Below are 24996 nucleotides of genomic sequence, written 5' to 3' on the forward strand. Positions count from 1 at the left end.
GTCGTGGGCAGAGCTGTGTGTTGCTGAGCAGCTGTGTGCATTTGGGCTCAGGAGCTGTCTCAGGAACACTGGATGAGCATACTGCAAGAATAGGAAAATTTATAATCAAACTACTTTGCACTAATTCAGGGCATTGATTTCAACCTCTATTAAACAAGTGTCCTCAAGTATGCTTTGTTCTTTCTTCTATTTTAGTCCTTTCTGGACTTTCCCATTTCCTCATTTGCCTGCTGAATTTTCTACTTCAGGTTTTCAGATCCTGTTTCGATTTGGGGTTTGTTTTTTGTTTTGTTGTGTTGTGTGGTTGTGGTTTTGGTTCATTGGTTTGGGTTTCCTTTGATTGTGGGGTTTTCTTGTTTTTTGGTTTTTTTTTTCCTAATCACCATTAGAAAAAAACCACCTGATCAAGCATTGGAATTCTCATCCCTGGATGTGTTCAAAGGGCATGTGGATTTAGCACTTGAGGATATAGTTTAGTGGTGAACACAGCTGTGCTGCCTTAACAGTTGGCCTCAATGATCTTAGAGGTCTTTTCCAACCTCAATAATTCTATGATTACATTTCTTTTTACAGTCTAGATTTTATCCAACCATATTCTTGAAATGTGTTTACTTCTCCAGTCTCTGTGGGGCTATTCATCTTTTATATTTGTTCATTTTTCTCTTGTTTTCTGTGATTGCTTGTTTAGTAATTCCATCTTCCTCCACAGGTCTCCTTTCCCTTCTCCTTCCTCTTGCATAGTCCATCTTTTCCTGTCAGTTCCACTTCTCTTCTCCTAAATTCCACTCACAAATTCTTCTGTTTCTTCATTCTTCTACTCCAAACACATCAGCGCATTCTTCCCTACATATCAGCAAAGACTTGTGGAACTTTGAGCAAGAAATCTATTTTTTTCATATCGGTGTCATTTTGCAGGTAAAACGAACAAAATATTTCTCATCTTTACAGGCCTGTCTTCTCACCTTCTTGCTTTGGCAGCCAAATACAATGCTATTTCTCTTTTTAGGATCCACATTCCAAGAACTGTCCTGCATTATATCCAGAAACGTTCCAAATAGCAATGGCCAGACTGTTGCAAGATCCATCTAAACTTCATCCCTCAGAATGGCACACTGCAAACAGGATGCAGCGTGCCACTACAGAGTCCCAGAAATCCAGGTCAGAATGCATGATAGCTGAGAGTTGGAGGCTGGTGGATGAAATAGAAAAGACAACTCAAAAAACCCAAAGTGATGTCAACAAGAAATTAGGTAATCCCACATCCTCTACAAGGGTCAAGATTTGCTATTTGAGCTATACGTTCAAGACGGACTTAGCAAATTAGTTGATAATGAATAGGAGTGTATGTCAATGCCATGCTTGTTGATGTCATGGAAAAATCAAAAATACCTTATAAAATACTTTGAGGCAGACTGTATTTTTATAACAAAACACACAAAAAGCTATTTTAACCAAACCTCCTGACACAGGGTTGCTAAACTTGTTTCCAAAGAGCCCACAGCAAGTATAGGCACTCTACAATAGAATAAGTCTATTTTTAGCCATACCTGAGATCTGAGCTACATACAGTCCTCTGACTCATAAAATGGGCCCATATTAATACATGTTTGTTATTTTGGATTCTACAGAACAGAGACGTGAAGAAATAAAATTCTGGAAGCAAGAATTAGATAACAAGCTGGAACAAATTATTCATGAGACAGAGTCACTGTTGACTTTCAAGAAGAGGCTGGAGAGAGCTTTGGAGGGCTGCAAAGAACAATTTGTCGTTGCCCAAAAGTGTCTCCTGTACAGGTGAGCATTCAAGGAGAGGAAAGAAATCTAGATAATGAACCTTTAACAAATAAGAAAAAAGACTGCAAACGAAGGCCCATCTCTCTTTGCAGTCTGTTTTAAGTGTTAAAACATTGGGGAAAGCAGAACTTTATCATCTTCTGGTAGATGCAGGCATTTGAACAATGTGGCTGAGAGTTTTTCCTTTTTTCATGCAGGCAGAGGCGAGTTGGGATTGACTTGGTACATGATGAAGTGGAACAGGAGCTGGCAAAGGAAGCCGAAGTCTTCCAGGCGATTATTGCTTTACTTGGACGTACACTGGAACAAACAAATGAGCAAATCAGGTGCAGAGGCAAAGAGCAAAAATAGAACACTAATTAGACAAAAATTAAGACAGCCATAATACTGAGAAGCTGTAGGGTCAGGCTGAGCACAGGTCTTAAGTTATCTTCAGTGCTAAATAGGAGCAGGAGGTCAGTCCTAATTCATACCACTCAATCAGTAATGGTGAGAGGTTCTGCATGTAGAATACAAAGTACTTGCACTTGATCCTTGGCCTTCTCATGATACAGTCCTGTGCCTTTAATTTCAATGACAATTGTACCATCAATTTATAGAAAGGCAGCTTCATACTGTAGATTTTGTGGCTCGACAACTAGGAGTTCATACATGAAGATTTCTGCAACAGCATTTGAATTACTTAGTGCACGTATGGATGCATATTAAGGGCACCTGTGTGTGCCTACACTTTGTCTTAGAGTTTGGTTGTTTCTTCTCCTAGACAAAACCGTTCAGCAAAATACAACCTGGAAATGGATCTGAAGGACAAATTCACAGCTTTGACGATTGATGATTACTGTGCTAGCTTGACAAATGACACTCCTCACATTATATATTCTGATAATGCAATGAAGCTAGAAGGAAAGTAAGTGCTTCTTTAGTTCATCACATGATAATTATATATACAGATAATATGGGCTGTGCCAGTGATAGCAAGATTAGTTTTGTGTAAAACAGACTTTATCTTTTTGCCATCTGATTGTTTCTTGTACTTCTGTCCATTACTTTTGTATCTGTATAATATGTCTATGAAATAAGCCACAATAATTATGCTCCCAGTGAACTGCTTTAAAACATTTTTGAAGCTCATAGTTAGCTAAGGAAGAATTACACATATTGCTTAAACACAAAATAGATTTACGGATCTTAGCTTCTTTCCTCTCCCAGGGTGTCCCAGTGGGGAGAATGCTGGACTGGGACACACGAGATGTAGAGTCAGTTTCTGACTCGGACATTAATCTGTCAAATGTGCCCCTTCTGCATGGGTTAGTTAGTGTGAAAGGTTTAAATGGAAGAATAGCTACCACAGAAAAACGGGCTGAATAGAGGAGCTATACTGACAAAGTAGTGTGTGCGAGGGCCACTGTTGCTATGCAAGGGCTGGCAAACTTGCAGCACCAAGAGGCTGACAGCTCTTGCTGCCAGCACGCTGGCATGCATCAACAACAGGTTATGTAACTCAGACCACACACAAGATGTCATTGCCTGCTCGGTGCAAATGACAATTACAACTTTATATATCTGTTTAATGAAACAAGGAATGAAACCCTCTGAGGAACTTTCCAAACATGCACCTGCAAGCCACAGCTGCACAAGGATGACTCTAATTCTGGGGATACAGCTGGGCTTGGGCTTGTCAACTTTTGTCCCAGGCAGGTACTGTAAGTGTCATATAGGTGAACTGTGTGAGAGAATAAATGACTATGCTGTGTAAATAGCTACCTGCTATTAATAGTAATATTAAGCTTTATTAACGGAAGATGTTCTAAGAAATATTGGTTATTATGTGCGTTTACCCCCACGATAACTCAATTCTTCACCAGTGGAAAAGAAAGTTATAGTAAAGTTGCTCTGTGACTAGTGAATTTGTTTTCATCTGACTCATCTACTTCATTACAAAATGACTGCGACAGTCTTTCTTTTGTATATGTAGAACTCCCAGGACTGGTGGCACTTACTGGGACATGCAGTTAAAAGTACTACTTTGTTCTTGATTTTGTGGCATAATTACAGATTTATGAAGTCATAGAGGGCCTCCTGCTGTCTGTTGGTGACCTTTTATTTTGAATCTCTTTCAGTTTTGTTAGCCCTGAGGACTGGATAGATTTCTCAAACATAAATGTTGAAAAGGCTGACAAGCAGCGAAACAATTCTTTGGCACTGAAGGCAGTTATTGATGGCATCCTCTCACAGACAGCAGATGACATGCGCAGGCAATGTGAGATGGTGAATACTGCTTTTAGAAATAGGGTGAAGGAAGTCAAGGATGCCAAGCACAAACTAGAGACGCTTCTTGCAATGGTAAGTTGTGCACAAGGGACTCCACAGTAAGTCATAGGACACAGTCAGTGAAAAAGTGGAAACACTGGGTTTGGGTTATCTATCGGTTTTCCCAGTCCAGTGGGTTGCACAGATCTGCCACGTTTTCCTTTTTGTTCCCTTCTCCCTCCTCCATAAAAGTAATCTTAGATTGTTTTTCTCAGCTCTGTGTGCACCACCACCGAGATGAATTTCTGGAGTCACTCATTCAATCTAAGTGTTGCTGTAGCCATCGGTAAAGTCAGGACTTTCCTTGTGATTTTTACTTGCATGGGGCTCCTATAGCTTTTTCAGGATTGTGATATGAGCCTGATAATTGATAAAAGTAGGGTCAATGTGCTCAAAATTTGACACATGAAAACTGAGCATTAATATTAAAAAATAATTGCTGAGCATAAGTTTCTGGGTTCACCCAGAACAGTATCATCTGCTTTCCAATGAAGGAGTCATACTCCTGGCTAAGCTTTGCAAAATATTGTTGGATGAAATAACAACATAGTGAGCGATACCGTGATTGCTACAACTATTAAAGATGGTGATAATTTCACACACTGCAAGAGGCTGCAGTGTGCAGAATCTTGTTGTTGGATTTGTTAAGGTGATGGATGAGATTGCTGCGCAGGAGAAGAACATTGCAGCCTTAAAGAAAGCAATTGCTGATAAGGAAGGACCTGTAAAAGTGGCTCAAACCCGCTTGGAAGCGAGAAACCATCGCCCCAATGTGGAACTGTGCTTTGACACAGTGCACAGCAGCCTGATGAGTGAAGTTCAAGAGATTACCAAAAATATTCAAAGGCAAGTGGAAATGATGCAAGAGGAAAATCTGTGGTATAGATTGCTGGGTTAATTTAATGGGTTAGCATGGCAATGGGTCCCAGCTACTCTCCCTGAAACATTGGGAATTGCTTTTCTCTTAAGGGAAGTTAATGGATAGACTTTAAGGGAAGACAATGGATATTGAGTCTATGAATCCCTTTCCATCTTTCTTTTTTTGCTCAGAATTCCTAACTCTTATGAGAAAAAAAAAAACAACTCTCCATGTGTTTTCAGCTAATGCCTGACTCTATTTTCCCTATTAGATTAAAGGATGCATTGGCACAGGCTCAGACAGAGCTGAAAGCTCTGAGCCACCGACAGCTTTCCTTGGAGGAAGAGATCAAGGTCAAGGAGAATACACTGTACATTGATGACGTGCTGTGCATGCAAATGAGAGAGTCTGTTTGCATAAACAATTACTGAAGTCATAATACTGGGAGACTGTGCTCCAAAGAACCAGCTCCTGCTGAAATTTTATTGACAAATTTCCAAATTTATTGCCTTGGCTCAATGCTGTCTACTTGTGAGAGGCAATTAAAACAGACCTAGTACTTACAGGTATCTGTTTCACAGCTATCTATGCTCAAAAACATTTGATGAAATCTTCCACTTGGCAATAAAATTCCAGAATAATAAGAAATGCCCCTTCTTACATGTTTCTCTCATGTGGAACCAGGGATTTTTTTTGCCATTGAAAGGTGTCAAAAGGCAACTGTGTGGAAGCTAGAGCAGGAGTGTCCTCATAAATCACTTATTGGAAAGCTGGGCAAGTGGGAGGGATGTTTCTCAGGACTGCCCATGCTATGTTTTGTTTTTATCTTAGCATCTGCTGCTAAGAACTAGATGGTATGGCCAGCTTAACAGAACAGGACCTAACTTATCTAACTGATACACTAGATAGCACATCTGCCTGCATCTGAATCAAGATCAAGCCAAGACTGACTTTGGGAAAATCACTTCTTCACCCCATGTCTCAGTTTCCCTAGCTGTAAAATGGAAACAATGTGACGGGCTTCAACTGTACAGTGTTCAAAGCTCTACAATGAGAAGTGCTGAAAAAAGAGGAGGGTCTTATTTTTATCAGAGATGCCTGTAAGGATGAAAAAGGGATCACTGCTTCCTTTGGTTCTGGCAAGGAAAAACAAAGCAAGGGCAAGAATAAATAATGCTAGAGACAAAAGAGTCCAGTTCCGAAGTGCAGCATTTTAATGTGTGGAGTTTAAAATTGTCCCTTGCCTCTCTCTTGCTGGAATGATAACTCCCTTTCAGAGGTGCTGCTGTCAAAATTCAAATCCCTTACTAAAGCCCTCCAAAGAATCCATTAATGCAGACGTCCCTGGGTGTTTTTCTCTTCCTGTAGTTTACACCATTGGGTAAGTGATGACAAAATAATTGAGTTCTGAGTCAATCAGGTATTTGAATTTCCTGTAAATGTCAGCCAACAGCCGCTCCTCCTCAGTGCTGTTGTCTTGGGCTGTATAAATCCTGACCTGTATGCACAAACAGCAGTCATTTCTCTCAGATATAGGGAGCTCAACTCATTACGGCTCATGGCAACAAGAAGCATCTGTGACTAATAAGGAATGTAGAGAAGTAAAACTCCTTGAATTTGAGTAGAATTTTGAGGCTTTCCTCTCTTCCCACTCCCAACTGACTGAAAACATCATCTCCTGCCAAAGAATTTTTGGGAGGTGTTGGGAGAAATGGGTTGGATAGTGAAACACTAGCAAGAAGGATTGTAAATCACTCAGGTGATCTTGCAGATGGGAATAGCCCTTGATAACCCAGTATGAACATAGCCAATGGCCTTGTGGCATGGACTGAGCTTACGCCTGCATCTTGACTCGTGTGTCTGCCCAGGGCTGCTTTGGGGATGCCTCGGTGAGCAAAGGAAGGGAAGTAAATTTACTCTTCAAATATTAAGCTGTGGTTTCGTGGTTGTCCCAGCTGTCTGCCTGTGCTGACTCAGGCAGGAAGAGCAAGGTTCTTTTTACCCCCAGAACTGATGCATCCCTGGGGTCTGCAGAGATCTGTGAGGACCTACTGAATTGAGATTGTAGCACACAGAGTAGCATGTCAGCATGGTTTACACCAGCTACAGTTGTGGCCTGGCCCCAGCTCAACACAGGACCCCTGAAGGGTGTGATGTGTTTATCTTTTTTGCAGTTTAATGGGATTCAGTCCACCTTCTTTGGTTTAAGCATAGACATAAGCACTGAGCCTGAGAGGTGACTGAGAAACCCTAGAAGTGTGAGATGGCTTGAACTAGAGGTGACAGAGGGAATGCCAGTCTAGGAAGAGCTTCTGGAATTTTCAGGACTTCAAAATAAACTTCTATAGTATCTGTATGTGGCTAAGTAGATTTGGAAAGCCCCATTTCTGTGAGTGGTTCCCAACCTCTTTAGTACTAAGGCATAACATAGGGAAGATAATTATATTAACATTTCTGTAAGTGACCTTTGCCTGGGCATGGGGACCTTTGAGTATGGAAGCAAGAATGGGAATGGGAGTTTTGAAGCACAAAGTCTTACCTTTATGGTAGTCAAAATGCATTTCCTTTCTGCACGGTTTTGTAGCAGCCTCTCCATAAAGCTGACACTTAGAAATGCCCAGACTTTCAGAAATAACAACCTCTTGCATGATAAGATAAGCTGTAGCAGCTCGTTGTCCAGCAACTCATGGTCATTGTTCAATTCAAGTGTTAATTTCTGGAAAAAAAAAAGAACACTGTTAGTACTACTAAACAGATGCTGCGTGCAGTAACTAGAATTCGACAAATAGTTTTCCAAGTTAACCAACAAAAGTGAGTGTCAGCAGATCAATTTTGTACCTTGACATTAGCTGAGCATCTGTTTTGCATTATGACAACAGTGTATGTGCTACAGTCAATCACTCTCTTGTTAAGATGGGGTGATCCCTTCCTTGTACATTTATTAGAAAATGCTGCACCCATAGTCATACCATGATCTTTATCTGACATAATGAAAATTATCCCAGAGAGAAGACTAGAGCCTATGATGGTTTCTAGAAAGCTGTACAGATATCTGGTATTTATTGGAAACTCTGCAATGGAACAGGACTTACAGAAAGCTGTCAACAACCATCAGGTGTAAGGCCAAGTGTTTCCCTCTGGCATGCAAAGAGCCCATGCTCACTTATGTGGGTCAGCTGTTGCAAACTTTTGGTGACACATCCCTTGTGACACTGAAGTGCTTTGACATGGGCATTAGTAAATTTAGACGTGCAGTAGGCCATTTGTGCATTGCCAAAATAGAGCAGCCCGATAGCATTGTGGTGGGTTATAACTGGACAAGGATAATTTCATAAACTAACCTATGGGTAAAACACTGAAATGACTCACTTACGAAAACTGCCCTCTGAATGCAAAACTGAAGCAGTCAGGAACTTCTGTTGCTGACTGCTGTTATGCAGAAAGCCTACGTGATTACTTTGTTTAGCTTTGTGATACTGCAGTAGGATGTCCCATTGTTTCCCTTACCTGCAGACCATGCCAGTAAGCTGGGAGAAGGTTGGTGAGGGTAGGTCTCATTGTCCAGTCTGGGTCACTGAAATAACAGCTCCGTAGGCTGATGCTCCTAACTGGGATCTCCACTAGCAGGATCCTAGCTAGGTGATCGTGCTTCATGACTCTTTCAAAGAAGAAGTTCACATTCAGTTTTGGGGCTCTCTTGGCCAAGTTTGCCCACGACATTCCTGAGACCGCCTGCCCATGAGGATCATGGATATGACACTTGATATTCAAGGTGCACAGGGAATGAGAGCTGTGCTCCCGCAGGATGTCCAGCAGTTCATCAGAGATGCAGTTATAATTGAAAGTCAGGATGGTCAGCCTGTGGAACTTAGACATAGTTTGGTGGAACAAGGCACTGCTGTAGACAGAAAGGTGGAGACTGAAGAAATCCTCAATATTGATTTCAGAAATAAAGCTTCTATTTGTCAAGCTGCTCAGAGAATTCAGAAGCTCACAGCCTTCTTCCAAAGTTATTCTTGCTCCTTTTAAGTTAAGATAATCAAGTCGATTGCTCATTCTTTTCAGGAAGGCAGCTAAATTCTTGATAAACTGAGCCCTAACCACATTTTTCCAGATCAAGCAGTCTAATTCTAGGTACTTGATGCTCAGGGATTCTAGGTGACTATTACACTTGCCCAGGTGTGAAAGAAGACCTCTCATAATCACTTGAAATTTTTTTATAAAGGGAGTATTGTAAGGATTTGATAACTTGATCTCAAGGTGCTTCAAATACTTGCCAAATTTCTTGGTATACCACAGTGCACTTTGAAACTCCAGTGTGCGTCCCCTTGATGGTTGGCCATAGAAAGTGATGGTTCTGCATCTCCAGAGAGACCCAGAGTGCATGGTGCAACTCCATTTCTTACAGACCAAGGCAGCCCGAGATCTGTCCCTGTCATCTAACCAGTGGAAGACATGACTCAGACAGACATCAGGTAGGTAGGCCCAGGAGCTTTGCTCGAGTTCACGGTCATCTTCCATTGAGAGGGCTTCTCTTCTGGGTCTTGAGTCAAACCAACATGCAGAAAGCTGTGGGTAGATTTCTTGCCAATCCCAACATAATAGGCTTCTAAAGAAATGGATGAAAGCTTGCTTCTTCACAATCAAAAACAACAACCCTTCGCCTCTGTACTCCAGCTGTCAGAGTCAAACAAGCTCTTGAGTTTAAACTATAGTCTTACCTAAATCAAAAGAAAAAAATAAAGAGTGTAGAACAATCACAGTACAAGCACAGGACAGATAACTTTTTGGCCTTCAGTCTCACTAAACAGTGAAATGGTATCAACTGCCCTCTATGAAACCCTTGATTAGCATCAGCTGCAATTAATTGAGCACGGTTTGTGGCCTGATGCCTAATGTTTAAAAGTACTCAGTTCTTTGGGCTGTATACGTTTGAACAGGGCCATCAGTGCAAAATAAGCACTAATAACTTTTCAAAGCCTTCTGGGGTACCATTCCATGACAATTAGTACCCTGCCTTAGATAAAGGCTGGATAAAAAAGTTGAAATGGATGGAAACAAGAAGTGTACCATAAGAAGAAAAAGAAAACATGCTGATCCCCGAGAGTCTGTTTACAACTACAAAGGCTCAGGTATTTCTTCTCTAATTTTATAAAAAGGCGTGAAAGAACAGGCCGATAGCACATTTAAGCTTCAGTCTGCTGTTGGTCTTTTGGCCTACAGTTCTTACAGCACACGGAGTCTCTCTGCCTGTACACATACTCTTTTCAGTTACTATTGTTTCTATTCTTAGGGATTCCTCTGCCCACTCTTGTCGTTTGAAGTGCCAATCCACATCCTCAGCTCTCAAGACAACCCTTAGAAACTGAACAAGTGGTCTGATTACCACACAAATCTCTCTCTTGTTTTTAGTACCCCCAAGAAGAGCTCTTTGTTTTGCAGAACTATTACTCATTTCGAGCTCTTCTTAAGGGTACTAAAATCTAAGCCAAGTCTTAAAATATGGTGGCTGAAGCTACAGTTAGCTAATGAGAAGAACCTGAAACTTTTGCTATAGAGATTGAGGGTGGGGAGGACACAGGGGAAGAGGTCTAACACTTCAGCTACCTGGAAGCCCTGAAGCCAAGGGACAGAGGAAAGCAGAACAGGATATAGGGCTGCAATACACAGGAACACAGCTGTTAATAAAGGATGTTTATTACACTACACTCATCACTCTTAGTGTGTGAATACAAAGGGGTGCAAATGCCATCACGTAGAACTTTTTAAAACCAGAGCTCTTATGAATTTGTAAAAAGCATGTTTGTTTATAAGCCGGCACTGAGATTCAAGAGGTATCCTGCAGTGTTACTGGGGTGACTTCACCATCACTACAAGCCAAGTCTGAGCTAAGGAGGCGTTTTAGGTGCCAGCTCTGAGTTTAACTTGGTGGGGGGGAAAACAAATCCTTGGGAAAAAATGGATGCTGCTACAATTCTTTCTCGAGCAATTTTTTTTCAGGCAGAAGTAATTGAAAGATAAATGAATGCTTTGCATGTCTTGTTTGCCACTCAGGTAAAACAAACAAACAAAAAACCCAACAAAGCAAAAAAACCAACCAAACAACAACAACAAAAACAAATCAAAACAAAATCCCCCACCGCTGAACACATACGTCGTTCACCCTTGGCCCTCTTTGCTGCCCGACTCGCTTCAGAGGGCATCCCGGATGGTTTACGGTCCCTCACATAACCAGCAGTCAGCGGTCTCCTCCAGCAAGAGCTGCAGAAGTCCGTGGAGTAAAAGCAAACAAACAAACACCTTGTCAGACTTTGACCGATAATTACCAGAATTAACAGGAGCTGTGGCTTGCATACCCAAGTGAGCAACCAAGCCTGAATCCTTTTACTGCGCCACCTGGCGCGGCTCTGTGGCCGGGATCCGCCGAGGCGCCGGGCCCGCGGGCGGGGCAGCTTGTGCGGCCGGGCCCGGCCCACTCCCCTCAGCCGCGTAACGGCCGCCGCGCGTGCGCGGGGCCCAGCCAATTGTGGCGGGCGGCGGCGGCGCGGCCAATCCGGGGGCTCGGGGGGGCGGCGCGGCCAATCCGGGGGCTCGGGGGGGCGGTGCGCCGTTCAAACGCGGTGGCGGCGCCCAGAGCAGCCGCTGCGGGTGGCGGCGGCTCCGTCCTGATCCTGATCCTGATCCCGGTCCCGTCCCCGTCCCCGTCCCCGTCCGGCGCACTGGGTGAGTACTGCCCCGAGCAGCTGCCACAGCGGGCCGCTTTTCCCGAGCACCTTTCCTCCGGCCTTGGCGGCGCTTTTCGCTCTTTTTTCTACTGTCCTGGTGGGCGCAATAACGGCCCCGGCTGGGCCTGCCCGGTGTCCCGTTATCCCGATGGGGCCGCACGGCTCGTGTGCCGCGGCTGTCGGCGGGGAGCACGGCCAGTGCCAGCAGAGCGGGGCGGGGTCCTTCCGGCGAGGCCTGGAGGTGTGCGGGGGCCCGGCCGAGGGAGCCCCAGGAGAAACAGCGCCGTGCTGTGCTGTGCAGTGCAGTACCCGTTCGATAACACACCACTGTAACCGCAGGACAGCAGCGCCTCTCTTGGGTCATTTCACCTGAATCGTATTTGCTGGCATGTGAAAATCAAGAACTGAAAGTATACATGTACATATGTTTAAATTGTCAGTTGTAAATAGATAGATAGATGGCGTTTTAGCTCTTCCCACCAAAGTCTTCTGCTAGTAATAATCCTATCTGTTTCAGCTGACAAGTACGGCAGGAGACGATAACAACTCTAAGTTGCTGCAAGTGTAAACTTGTCTTGCAGTAGAAGGTTGTTTTGATTAAAGAAGGCAAAAATTTGGGATATCAGATCTTAATCTGAGGTACAAACAAAAATATCAACTCATAGAGCATTCTGCCGTCAAACTAGAGTCTTGCAGTGGAATTGCAGTACCAGGCTTCTTTGTGGACTTGCACAAACCTAAATAGCTGTAGAAATCAACCCTGTTCTCTTCTGAGATTCCAAGAAAAAGTCTGCTCAGCTCTGGTTTTCTTCTTTCAGGCAAGTGTAACCAAATATATTGTGTAAAAATTCCATTTCTCTTTTTTTACTCTTCTTTGTACCTTGTTCTGTCTAAGCTTTCCTCTCATTTTGATTGTTTTAGAAATACAGTTGACCGAGAACTGGAACAAGATGGCATCTGTGCTCCAAAATGTCAAAGCAACAGTGGCTTGGCGGAAACACCAGCTCCTGGCCGACCTCAGTGAGAATGAGAGCCCTGTGCCTGACAAATTCAAGACAAGGGCCTCTCTGAGTTCTCTCAATACCATTCGCATGTCTTTAAGGAAACGGGTACCGTTAAAGCGAGTAGAGCTGAATTTTCATAAAACCCCAACTAGGGAAAGTCTGGAACCAAGACAGAGGTGCCAAACTCTTCAGACTATTAAAAGAACAGCAAAATACGCTTTTGGAACGGTGTCACAGGTATTTTGCTTTTGCAGTGGAACATAGATAGAGTCTAGTTTTTGCTTCAACTCCAGTATTAAGAATTCTGAATTCTGTACTGAGTGCTGTATTCCAGACACTCCACTCCCACACACTTGCACAACTTAGTAGTTGTCTCATAGCTACTAACTTTTAAAATATTTTATATCTTTTCCTAAAGTATAGACAGGCAAATTATGGATCTGGTAGAACATAGAGGAAGGTGAAGACATTTTGTCTTATTATGAAATAAGAGTTTTTCCCCTACTGTATTTAATCATATATGGCAGAAGAGCCTGCACACAGAGGAAGTTGAGATTGCGATTGCTTGCAAAGAATTGTTACTGAGAAGTGTGTAGCACTTTGGATTTTTTTCTTTTATTTATTCTCTTGTACCCATACTATTTACTAGCATGTTCTGCATTATAGTTAACCTAAATTTAGACTCACAAAACCTGCTACAAGGTACCAGGGTAGCAGATTCAAGCTTGGATTTCCCTTTCTTGGAGAGCTCTGATTTTTAAATGCATGAGTATGGATTTGGGGAGCCTGACTTTTTCCAGCATTAGAGCAGCAGGAGTTTTGTTCCAGTGCCTGCTCTGAAGTCCTTGATGAGTGCCAAGGGTTAGGGGAGCAAGTGACTCCTACAGTGCAAATGAATACAGAGGTTGAGCTGCATTCATGTTAGTTGAAACCTGATATGAGAATGGTAGCTAGGAATTCAGCCCAAATATTCCTAGTCTTCCTGGTTCTAAACTCAAGGCTAATTGAGTTCATTTAGCCTAACATGTCTAATGCTTCTTTCAGAAATTACAGAAGTCTTGCCAAAACCCAGTACACTCAATGGTGACCTTTCCAGCTGAATCCATCAGCAGAAGCTGTGTGACTAGTTCTACCAAAAAAAGAAGCGCTACGCCTCAAACACCTTGCTATAAGAATGTTACTCCAGCAGCCAGTTCCAAAGGCACTCCAAGGTCTGGCAGAAGGGCCTTGCTTGGACCAACAAGGGTGTCAGAACATCAAGAATGGAGGGATTTCTCATCCTGGCTTGGTAAGAATGCTGTCTCTCTCCGGAGATCCAGAAGAGCAGCAGCACTGAAGAGCCCTTATTCATCACCTGCTCCTTCCAGCAGAAACATGTAAGTTACATTCTTCTGTATTTTTTTTTTTTAATTATTATTACTCTGACTAGAGTATCTGGTAAAGTGAAAGGCCAGGTATGAAGTTTTCTGTCCTATTCCCCTGAAGGTGTGTGCTGCTTGAATAGCTGAGAAAGTAGTTCCAGCTCCCTGTATAGACAGGGACTGAGCTCTGCATAAAGCTCAAACACAAAAAGTAATTTTTTCCTAGAGATATCTGAGTTATTTTCTGGTGCCTTTTGGGTAAATGAAAATGCTCTGTATGTATCTCGCTCTGACTTAACTGCACCTTTTCCGAAGCTGCTATTTGTATTGTAAAAATACCAGGAATAGCTCTGCTTATGCTGAGTTCCTTATAGAACGTAAAGAGATTCCTGCCTCAAAGAACAAACGCAAATGAGATCAAGGGCTGTGAGCTAGGGAAATACTGGATAATGTACACATGGGTTTTTCTTTTGGTCAAAATCACAAGAAAGGTTAAAGCTAGAAGTTGAATCTAAGCCTTGTCAATCTGAATCCTGTGTCTGAGTTGGAAAATAGCTGTTTGAAGGATGAATGGAGGCCAATGGAATTAAAAGCATAACTGCCACTGCCCTAAATTTCTCTGGGTAAAGCCTAGAAGTAACCAGAGTGGTACTGCAGGGATGGAGGCTTGAGTAGTGTCGCCTAGTCAGCCTGTCCTGTTTCATCTTTAGCACTGACCATTCTGTTTGCAGAGAGTTTGAGCGTGAGTTGGAACTGGTCTCCTCAGGGATTTGCCAATTGAAGCGTATCTCCCAAGCACTCAGTGATGCCATTGTGAAAGAGGAGAGGTAAATACTGCTGAGTGTCCCTCAACTTCTGGCCCAGGTTACCTGCAATCTGAACATAGCCAATTGCAGGCTAAGTAGTCCCTGTAACTCAGGATGAGGAACAGTTGCAGAACTTTTTCACATGTAATGTAGGATATCCGTTTTTTCTTCAAGACAGCTGGGAAGATTAAATCTGCAGTTGGATTTGCAGCTTCTAAAACCTGTCAAATGCTTTCCTTATCTTCAGCTTCCTTGCTGTGGAAGTCAGATTTTTAGCAGAAAGAGCCTATCTTTGACCTTGTGTGAGAACAGTCCCTCCCTGACTCTTGTCTAAAAGAAGTGCCAATCCAGGCTGGGGGAGGAGGTGGGAAAATTCCAGTGTACTGGCACAGTCACTCATGTCTGCACATTTTTAAAAAAATTCTTTTATTAGCTAGTGCTATGTTAACAGTCCACTACCCAGATGAAAAAGCCTCTTATAAAATACCTTTGTTAATCCACAAAGTGGTAGGCTGTTGTATTTGTGAAGGTCCTGTCATTCTGAATTAGACATATTAAGAAAGTAAAAATTAAAGGTCAGAAATCTTGTCACAGGGTGATTCCCTAAACTTCTTCCTCTCTTAGAACACTTAATGTCAAGCATTCAATAACTAAATGTCAAGCACCTCAAATTCTCTAGAGAGAATTTAGCATCAAGTATTTACCTACAAAGAGGTAAGAGCTTAACATCCCAGATAACTGCAAAAATTTGTACCAATGGGACCATGTGTAGATAACAATAGGTTAAAGCTTGTATCAAGTTAATTTTCTCATATCCAATTTTATCCAAATCGTGATTTTATCTATCGTATCATTAAATCTCACTCCTAATATTCTCCCATCTGCTAGTGATATGACAGTTTCTCTCATTCGTAACTGAAGATAGTAGCAACCAGGTAAAGTAGTTGTTTGCTTACCTTACCTATGCCTGCATGCATCTGTGGGGAGAAAACCTGCTGTTTAGAAAAAGGGTTATTATCTCGTGCTGCTTTAAGGCAGTATTATGTAGAATCACAGAGTGATATTCACTGTGGCCATCTCTGCTACAGCAGGCCTTGTGCAGTTGTATAACTTCATGTCTAAATTGTGGATTGGTGAGTCCTTGTGGGTTCACAATGAAGCTCCTATGCAAACATCAGCTTTTCTCACCCAGACCAAAAAATGACTGGTACTAATGTTTTTGTCACTCCAGTTCTCACTGGTTACTAATGATCACAAAGCATGAGAGAACCAACCATTACCCTGAGCCATCTTGATTTTACAGCCTTTCTTTTCCATCCCTCAAATTTTCATAGCAGTTGAGTCCATGCTATCACAACTAACAGCAGCTCATAACTGCATTGGTGGCATTTTTCAACACAGCAGTTGTACCCAAATGGATGTGACATAAATATCTTCACCCATTATGTTGGAAGTGTTCTTTTTGTTAAAGGGAAAGGTACATCCTGAATACTACGTCCTATTTCAGCAACAAAGATAGGTGCAAGACACTTTGCTCGAACTCCTCAAGAAAAATGAGAGCAGTTTCAAATGCTGGACTGATGCTTTCAGCAGTGATCTGTACTGCTTCCACAATTTGGCCATACTCTTGCATGTGTAGATGCATACAATGTGTTCTGTTACTTCCTAGTTGCCTACTGGAATAACTGTGAAATTAACTTTTTTGGAGGTCCCTTTAGTCTTGCATGAGACTTTCTGTTCTGGTATCCAACTGCCATGAGTTTTAATGTTAGTGCTCACTTTTCATTTTTTTCATCATGATGAAGCAAACCTTGATCTCAAAGGATTGTTTTCAACTCTATGTATTGTTCCAGTACTTTGCATTTTAATGCATTAGATTATATCACAAGAAATGCTCCTATTGATTGTTAAAATATTGCAGTACTTAATTTGTGTACTGCCATTTATGTTCACTGAAGGTAAAATATTTTCTTGATAGTGTTTAGAACAGTTACACAGTGAAAGTGTACTATACCTCTACCTTTCATCCACCTGTTTTCCAGCAATTTGTGACAACCAGTTGATTAGCTCTACTGACTTCATGCTGCTAATGGTAGTCCTGTTGTTTTTCTGCAGGCAACTAGCAATATCAAACTACTACTATCTAATGGCACAAAACTCACAATCTGTACGTCGATCCCTGAAGCCGTCTCAAGCTATCAGAAGGCAAGCAAAGAAACTCCATCAAGCACTTGGTACCTAGACAGAGATGGCTGTAACTATTTGTTTGTTTCCAATTTTATGAGGACATACAAAGGAGCGGTCTGTATAGCACCTGAAAGGTTGAACTCTATACACTTAAGCAGCTCAGGACTTCCCTTGTTTTTGCTTTTCAAGTAAAGAGAAAAGCAAAATGGTACCAACCACAGTGTATCATCTTCTGCTGAGATGAGGGAACCCTCTTGAAAGTGACTTTCGTGAGGCAGTAAGTACTTAGAAACACTGATGCTGAACTGGCCAGTAGGAATGACCAAAGCAAGGGCTTATGACAGATTTATGAAGGGTAATCCTATGTAAGAGTAATGTTTAAACTGGTACCCAGCGGCTGTGACATTTAACACTATTTTCCATTATTATTTAAGTGCTGACTGCAAAGCATTATATACATAAGTATATATATATTTAAATATAACACTTATATATATAAGTATGTATAGTTAGCATTTGATAACTGTATCTTGCTTCTACTTACTCAAAAAAAACATTCATTTGACAAGCCCTTTTTGGTAGGTCATTCAGTGTAACAAAGTTTAGTATAACAAACTAAAGCAAAGATTTCTCAAGATTTTACAATTCAACAGCAGGGCTGTTTTCCATGGTAAGCTTTGTGCAGGCTTCTCTGATTATGTTCACTCTAAAATGAACCTTCCAACAAAAGACTGATTTGGGAAACTTTGCTCATCTTGATAACTTTTAAGATGTGCATATGACCTAGTAGTTCCAGTGTTATGAAAATTTTAATGGTATCAGGTATAAATATGAGAAGCATTCAATTATGATTTATGTACAATTTTTCTTCTTTTTTCTTGTGAAACAAAACCATTTTAAAACATTGAAACAGTTAATGAGGCCTGGAAACATGAAAGCAACCCTTCCAGCCTGAAGACTTCTAGACTTTCAGATGACTGAGAATTTTAGCTTATGTTATTTCTTGATGTAGTGTTTGTCTGTGGTTTGTGGGCTGGTTTTTAGAGTTTTTTAACAACTTTTCTAAAGGGTAGTAAAGTACAGTATCTCCAAGTTATTCTTTGCATGTCCTGAAACTACTTCTATAAAGCTTTCACAAAAATGTTGTCTGATTAGTGCAATGCCTTCTTCTATTTTGAAAAGGAAGGAGGGTTGGAGATTTTGAAAAGTTGACCTCCAATCTAAGTATTATTTCAGACAGATCAAACAACCTCTATTTATAATGTTTCCACCAGCTACTCCGACGGGTACAATCATGATCCAATATTTATCAAATTACTGGTTAAAGAAATCAGTGACACTTTGTTTAAAGGCAAGGAAGGTTTTATTTAAGTGGCTAATCTGTTTTAAGATTTTAAAAACCAGCTCACATCAAAATCTATAGCAGTTGTAGAAATCTTACTCCTTATTTCATATTAAGAAATTCATTATTGTACATTTTTGAATCTTTACAAGGCAGCCATAAGAAATATAAACATTTGTCACCAGATAGAACCTTCTCACTGACAATAGTTAAAAGTATGCACTTAATAAAACTATAGACTGAAAGAACACCTATAATTTCAAGTTTCCTTGTGTGAATTCAGTTGTAAGGGGACTGCCCCTTTTTTCCCCCACAAATAGAAAAACAAATTATGCATTAAGACTTGGGGTTCTGTGAGAGGACTGTCATTCTGGGCTGTACACCAGTCATCCAGGAATAACCCTACCTTTCAAACTTGCTATCCATAAATCATGTTTCAGCGTTGCAATCTCTAGTATACACCATCTCCCAGCATATCACAGTAAACTTGCCTCTTTTCCCTGCCTAAGTTCTATACACCCCTACAAATGACAAATGAACTGTCAAATTTATCCTCCCTAACCCCCCAAAATTACATTCAGTTTCAAGGATAGCTCACTGAGATTAATACAAGTAGAGGGTAAACTGTATGAATCCCTTTCTGTTGGGCTTGACCTAAAATCAATGAAAGAGCCAATATATGACTTAAATTCCAGAGTCCAGGGCACAGGATTCTAGCTATTCCAGCCCTTATTTCTGAAAAACAGATCTTTTAATCCAGAAAAGTGTGTTATTACTTCCATTTTTACGGGGGTTCTGAATTTAGGCTCATCTGTAGCAAAGTAAAGTTACCTTGAGTAAATAAACATCATGGAAGCCTTAATTACCCTGACAAACCCACAATTTCTGCTTAAGCACTGAACACAGACCATGAGAAATCACATTACTCTTACAGAAGCTGATAAGGTAGGCTGGAAAGTTTTGTGTTTATAGGAATTCTATCCTGTACCAGCTCTAGATGAGGATGAACGTGCCCTGCATGCCTGACATGAACAATTCAATGCAGAGATCTTGAGTTCAGATGCCACATGTCAATCTCTAATCAGAAAAACTATGAAATTGTGGTGCATAATCCTCATCTCTCCATTATCAAGCCAATGAGTTTACCAAAAGATAACCTGTGCTCCAACCATCTAGTCCTATGATGATGTACTCACCTTTCTGCATCCTAGATGGCAACAGGGAAAAAAAAAACCTGGGGAAAATCCTACTTGTTCAGTAACAACTGTTGGACCTACAAATTTTAAAATGTAAAAATACCTACTGGTTTCAGGTATTATTTTAAATGCTTATAAAAAATGCTTTTAGCAAATTTAAAACAAAACCGTATAGAAATAAGGGATTTTTTTTTTCCCCTTTCTAAATTTATTCCATGAAGGACATAATCATACTATAGATCTAAGTATTGAGCATTTGTTAAATGCACACATTAGTTGTGTCCTGGCTAAAGAAAGACTGCAATGTATAAACAGGACAATTTGTTCACTAGCAATAGCAAACAAAATAGTGGGGCTTCTGGATAAAAGTCATTGTCCTGCATAGACCAGGGTTTGTAATTTTTTTCCTCTAGTTTACTGACAGTTCCACTTCTACATAACCAGTGAAAGTTTTAGCTGTTTGGAAGTGACTTCCCTAGGTGCTAGAGGAAAAAGTGAAGTAATCTGTATAAATTAAGACCAGTTTAATATAAACAAATAAAAATGACAGCTCTCATGAACCCCAATGAATAAGGATTACCAGTACTTTGTCATTTTTACACCTAACAGAATTTTATGCTGAATAGATACAAACCATGCCACAAAACTAAACAGGAATACTTTGGTCAAGCAAGAATCTATTCCAAGAGCACTAGTGTATGCAAACAAAAATGTTACTCAAAATAAGCAGATTTGGATTAATATCACTATTCAATTCCGCAATCTATACAATGATATCTTGTTCCAAACCTACCTAGACAACAAAACTGAACAGACAGCCACTGTTGCTGTGTTTGAGTTGGTTTTGTTCTTTTTTTAAAATGTATATTGGTTACAATTTTGCTGTGAAAGCAGAACCAAAACTTAAGTGTCTTCCAGTAGCTATACAAACATACACACAGACAAAACCAAAACACCACAGTTGTGAAGGTGTGTTTTCACAATATCTCAAAGAACTCTACCACTGCTATTAATCACAGCCATTTTTTACAGTAATTTAAAATGGATCCATATCAACGTGACAAAGAAGTAAATGCTTCCAACTGTGGCTTACTTGTACTGTAGCCACAGTACCCACTGGACAAACAATTTTGCATTTTATAATTTCATTTATGCTTCTTCCATTCAGCATATTAAAAGCATGTGCTTTTCTGTTACACACTGGAGGCACTAAACAACTCATGGTGCTGAAACAACTGATGAGTCTAATATATGTTCTGTGGGTACACCTACCTGACTTCTCTGTCCCTTTTGCTTCCATGTATGCTAAAACACTTTCATAGTCTGTATTATTTAAGTGCTGACTGCAAAGAAACTGCACCAATGAGGACTTGCAATCAGGAATAAAATGACTGTAGAATCAAACTTACCCTCAGTGAATGGCTTGCCTAGGGAACTGATCTTCCACGACAACACAAGTAGAACTTAAATCCAATAGCAAGCTTAATGCCCGTGAATAACTGGATGCAGTTTCATGTAGACAAAGTGTGTAACTAAAATGCCTGTAGAACTGTTCTGCCAAAGTACACAGCTGAAGTATGTGATCACGTGATAAACCATTTTAGCCATGAGCAATGAGCAGTGCTGGAGTTATGCAAATGCCATATAAGCTCTCATAAACTGTATGAAAACAAAGTTAGGGAGAATATTTTCAGCTTGATTTTAATACCATGTGTAGAAACTTTGAAATAGTTACCACACTAAATCATACATACACACACACACACACGCACACACACACGTTATACTGCTATTAGCTCCTAATATTCTTAAGGGAAGCCAGCATAGTGACTACTGTAAAGGTGACCCAGATATTAATAGAAATACACAAAATCAGAGTCTTCATGACATGGAACCCTGTAAAATGACATTATTGTCTCCAAGAGTAAAAGACAGCCCTTTATAACCTAGATGATTTTTCTAACCTTGTACTCAAGACACTATTTCCTTCAATACGGTCACAGAATTACACACAGATCCCTCTTTTGAAAGGAAGTAGACCTTTCTACTACAGCAATTTAAAACAAAAAAAATAGGTTTTCAAGTCTCTTGGGGGATAGAGGTAGATGGCTAAAGCAACAGTAGCTTTGAACAGGAATAGCGATTACAGTCAGGAGACACGCTACACAATACCCAATGCTTAAAAAGAACTTTTTGATCAGTCACTATTTTAGACCCCTCAGCAAACTTAAAATTTTCCTAGTAAGTTCCTCTTCCTAGTCCAAAGCAGAGAAGAAATGGACTATGTGATTAGAATTAATACATACAGTGGGCTGAGACAGAACATGGAATAATTCTTCCAATTTCATGGGTTCAAGAACTATGATACTACTAGAAAAGACTGTTTCAGCGTAGTTTGCAAATGATCTTTCATTTAGCTTTTGTAGCAACAGACCACAAAACTCTAGCCCCTTGTAATGTATTTATCTGCTCCCAAAGAGTGTTTGTTACCAAACTTTTTACATCTTTCCTTAATCTTCAGCAAATATTACCCCTTCCCTGAAAGGAAGCCTTAGGAAAGAAAAAAACAACTGTGCCAGAGATATTTCAGGAAGTTTGAAATAGGTAACTGACAATCTTACCAAGTAATGCCTGAAACTATTAATCAAAGATCTCCACTTATAAGTTATTTTGCTGCCTCTTAAGGCAAAAGCTACACTCCTATGCCCTTCCAAAAGCCCACTTGAAACTTCAGCATTAACAGGGAGTATAGACTTACTTTACTTCCGCACTGTCTTAACAGTTTTCCATTGCATTTCTTGTTTCACATGTTAATTTTCGAAATCATTAACCAACTTGGTGAAACTCTTTCTGGTCTAGCAAAACCTGAAAGGGGGATGAAGAGGCACAACACCGTCTCCACCCCAATTCCCTGAAATGAAAAACAAACAACAAACCTGATAAAGGAATGTCCTTTTGACTTCAAGCTTTCTCAGTGTCAATAATATGTTTTTAACTCTAAAAAAAAAAAAAAAAAAAAAGGGTTTTTTATGTGCAATTGTAACTGCATTGCAGGTTTTAAAACATGCGTCAGTTTAGTCACTAAAGTTTGCTTGAAGAATTTCCATGGAAGTGTCTGGATGAAGAATCTGCAAACTGCCACTATGCTGAAGTAACTATAATGCTTTAGAAATATTACTACTTAGGGAAAATGTCACACATTTTACCTCTAGTAAGTTCCATTAAGAGATCTGAGAGAAATTTAAATCAGTATAAAAATGTCTATTTGGCACCGGTATTTTTGCATGTCCACTCTTTGAAGCTCAAATACTCTTAAGTCTGGATGCTACAGATTGTCTTAATTACAGCAGTTGCTGTGAAGCATGAGAAGGTAAACAATTGATCAATTTACTTAATTACTTTTTTTTCCCTCTAGTGTAAAGATTCTAGTTAGAATAATTTTAAAAATAATTGCTCTGAAGTTTGCAGATCCCTTAGTAAAACAGTTCTTTTTAACTTGCCCTCTCAGGATTTGACTCTCGGACTGAGATCATCAGAGCCACCTTCTTTGGAGTAGTCCACACATTTTTGCACAGTCACCAAGTTCCACAAACAATGTGATCTTTGTACAGTTGCACACTACTTTGTTTACAACAACACTGTGTTCAAACTGGCAGACACATTTATTTTTAACATGAAGTTTTTGTTTGTGAAGTTCTTTCATTTATTTGTCCAGCACCTCACACAAACATGAGTGCCCATGTTGGAGTCTGTTGACCAACAGCATAAGCTGAAAGGAAACCTTGGGTTTAAGGCACCCAGAAGACATCTTGTACAAGTCCTAACCACCTGTTATAGTAGCTCCCACTGCTGCTTCCCTTTATCGCTTTTACTGAAAAGTGGAAACAGACATGACTACTTAATGTTTAAAGTGTAATTCTTTTCTGTAACCTACAGGACCTACCCTTTATAACTGTTTTGGGTGCAGCTGATAAGCTGATACCACAATCCATCCAAGTAAAATCAGTATCTTTTCCTCTTATTGCACATGTTATATCTGTTCCAAAAAATAACCTGTTTCTATTATGATAAACGTGATAGTTTTAGATTGTTTTAAACTTCCCCAATAAACATGATAAGAGGAAGAGACTGGGAGTGTCCCACTTGGTGTAAGAAGGCAGATTTCAGAACAGGGAAGACTCCAAGGTACAAATTCCTGTCTACTTCTCTTAGTTTGGAGCTGCCTAAATACTATCTTTGAGGCATGCCTAACAAGTTTAATGGGGTGCACCCAAGAACTACATTCCCAATCCTCCTAGGGAATAGATTCAAATTTGTGAACTCCACCTCGAACCCAAGCAATGGAAGGCAAATGCCTGTCGTGATCTTTGTCTGATTCAGGCTGGCTCTGAGCACGCTCTGGCTTGGGGTTCAAAGAGGGCGGGTCAGGTTGCTGCACAGACATAGTCCTGCGGAGGTGGTTTCTCTTGCGCAAAAACTCAGGCTGCGAGTGGAGGCCAAAGCTGCCTTTTCTCAAGATCATCCGAGAGTTGTTCTTTTTGGGTCGTGAATGGAGACTGAACTCCAGCGAGGCCAAGTGGGCTGCATAACCTTCACTGAGGAACTGAAATAGGAAGGAAAGAAAGGGAGTGACAAATTATTGGTGCCTTGACCTATGAATGCTATGAGGAATTAAGTTTCGATCACTGGCGTCCCAGTTAGACACCTACAGAATACTATACTCCTCTCTCCTCACTTTTTTTTCAAGTCACGCATTCCATTTTGTCATTCAAAAATATGCAATGCATGCGCTTGTAGATACAACTTACAGCCACTTCTTTCTCTTTACAATTCAGCCTTCCAGAAAATGCCTCATTTGTAACCAAAACTGCCTTTCTTTGAAATACTGTTGCTGCTTTGTGTATGTGTGAGTTTGCACATGCATTCACTTGCATGCATTTTCTTCTCTTCCCCAGGACTTCCTGATTGAATAGCAAGAGTTACTTACTTGGCACTGTGCCTGGTATTTCTTTGTGGATCGTCCAACTATGTAGATCTGGGATGGCGACAGAGCCAAGACACTGTACACAGAAATATCCTTCATGGAACCATATGCGGCACAGATTTTGATGTGGCACTGAAACAAACATTACTTCCAAAGTGAACGCACTATTGAACACCATGCATCTACAAGGCTGGTGCTTGATTTGCAATAAAGCAGCATAGGAGTTCACTGTTAACATTTTCAATCTGTAAACCACAGAAAGCTAAACTGTCTGTCTTCACGTGAGCAAGAACTACAGCTACGCACATAGGAAAGAACAAGCAGTTTATTTAATTATTTTTCATGACTGGAGGTCGCTTTGGACGTTTTATCAGGGTTGTTTTATTCCTTGCTCTTTAAAAAGTGAGAAAAGAAATGTGGAATAGCAA

The 24996-nt window shown here is 40.6% G+C and overlaps 4 protein-coding genes across 10 annotated transcripts in view; 2 read left to right on the forward strand and 2 right to left on the reverse strand.

Annotated features, from left to right (window-relative positions):
* Positions 1-1060: 1060 nt before the first annotated feature.
* TEKT1 (tektin 1) lies at positions 1061-5598 on the forward strand (the record flags this gene model as incomplete). The annotated part of the gene is made up of 7 exons (XM_083874941.1): positions 1061-1250; positions 1629-1794; positions 1992-2120; positions 2558-2701; positions 3915-4137; positions 4754-4950; positions 5235-5598. The coding sequence occupies 7 exons, from the start codon at positions 1061-1063 to the stop codon at positions 5392-5394; spliced, it is 1209 nt and encodes a 402-aa protein (XP_083731067.1). The 3' UTR covers positions 5395-5598.
* On the reverse strand, positions 1109-21080 carry FBXO39 (F-box protein 39). 4 transcript variants are annotated; one of them, XM_083874940.1, is made up of 4 exons: positions 20994-21080; positions 8471-9684; positions 7503-7679; positions 1109-1189 (listed from the first exon to the last, which is right to left on the reverse strand). In XM_083874940.1, the coding sequence occupies exons 2-4, from the start codon at positions 9482-9484 to the stop codon at positions 1160-1162; spliced, it is 1221 nt and encodes a 406-aa protein (XP_083731066.1). In that variant the 5' UTR covers positions 9485-9684; positions 20994-21080; the 3' UTR covers positions 1109-1159. The 4 variants fall into 4 exon arrangements, with proteins under 4 accessions (XP_083731066.1, XP_083731063.1, XP_083731065.1 ...); XM_083874937.1 differs by lacking the exon at positions 1109-1189 and adding an exon at positions 6161-6461; XM_083874939.1 differs by lacking the exons at positions 1109-1189; positions 20994-21080 and adding exons at positions 6161-6461; positions 11320-11419.
* PIMREG (PICALM interacting mitotic regulator) lies at positions 11216-24600 on the forward strand. Of its 3 annotated transcripts, none has more exons than XM_083874943.1 (6): positions 11216-11323; positions 12610-12929; positions 13737-14068; positions 14785-14880; positions 16975-17093; positions 24540-24600. In XM_083874943.1, the coding sequence occupies exons 2-6, from the start codon at positions 12639-12641 to the stop codon at positions 24551-24553; spliced, it is 852 nt and encodes a 283-aa protein (XP_083731069.1). In that variant the 5' UTR covers positions 11216-11323; positions 12610-12638; the 3' UTR covers positions 24554-24600. The 3 variants fall into 3 exon arrangements, with proteins under 3 accessions (XP_083731069.1, XP_083731068.1, XP_083731070.1); XM_083874942.1 differs by lacking the exon at positions 11216-11323 and adding an exon at positions 11605-11686; XM_083874944.1 differs by lacking the exons at positions 11216-11323; positions 24540-24600 and adding an exon at positions 11605-11686 and having other exon boundaries at positions 16975-17141.
* The window catches only part of PITPNM3 (PITPNM family member 3), a 29767-nt gene continuing 25899 nt past the window's right edge, over positions 21129-24996 (reverse strand). Inside the window, exons 18-21 of one of the 2 annotated variants that reach the window (XM_083874933.1) lie at positions 24572-24700; positions 23911-24187; positions 22343-22495; positions 21129-21243 (exon numbers count right to left, since the gene is read on the reverse strand). In XM_083874933.1, coding sequence (XP_083731059.1) covers positions 22440-22495; positions 23911-24187; positions 24572-24700 — 462 coding nt within the window. In that variant the 3' untranslated portion in view covers positions 21129-21243; positions 22343-22439. The remainder of the gene's footprint in view (positions 21244-22342; positions 22496-23910; positions 24188-24571; positions 24701-24996) is intronic. The other variant, XM_083874934.1, reaches the window with a different exon arrangement.

Source organism: Zosterops lateralis (assembly GCF_965231275.1).
Source record: "Zosterops lateralis genome assembly, chromosome: 19".
In the NCBI taxonomy this organism is placed as follows: domain Eukaryota; kingdom Metazoa; phylum Chordata; class Aves; order Passeriformes; family Zosteropidae; genus Zosterops; species Zosterops lateralis.

Excerpts from the sequence above, each read along its gene's own strand:
- FBXO39 (XM_083874937.1), bottom strand. The coding sequence starts at position 9,484 with ATGGAAGATGACCGTGAACTCGAGCAAAGCTCCTGGGCCTACCTACCT. Across the intron at positions 7,680-8,470 it reads CTTACTGGCATGGTCTGCAG|AAATTAACACTTGAATTGAA; the intron begins GTAAGGGAAACA and ends TTTTTTTTCCAG. Across the intron at positions 6,462-7,502 it reads GCATTTTGACTACCATAAAG|GTCAGGATTTATACAGCCCA; the intron begins GTAAGACTTTGT and ends TTGTGCATACAG.
- PIMREG (XM_083874943.1), top strand. The coding sequence starts at position 12,639 with ATGGCATCTGTGCTCCAAAATGTCAAAGCAACAGTGGCTTGGCGGAAA. Across the intron at positions 12,930-13,736 it reads CTTTTGGAACGGTGTCACAG|AAATTACAGAAGTCTTGCCA; the intron begins GTATTTTGCTTT and ends TGCTTCTTTCAG. Across the intron at positions 14,881-16,974 it reads GCCATTGTGAAAGAGGAGAG|GCAACTAGCAATATCAAACT; the intron begins GTAAATACTGCT and ends GTTTTTCTGCAG.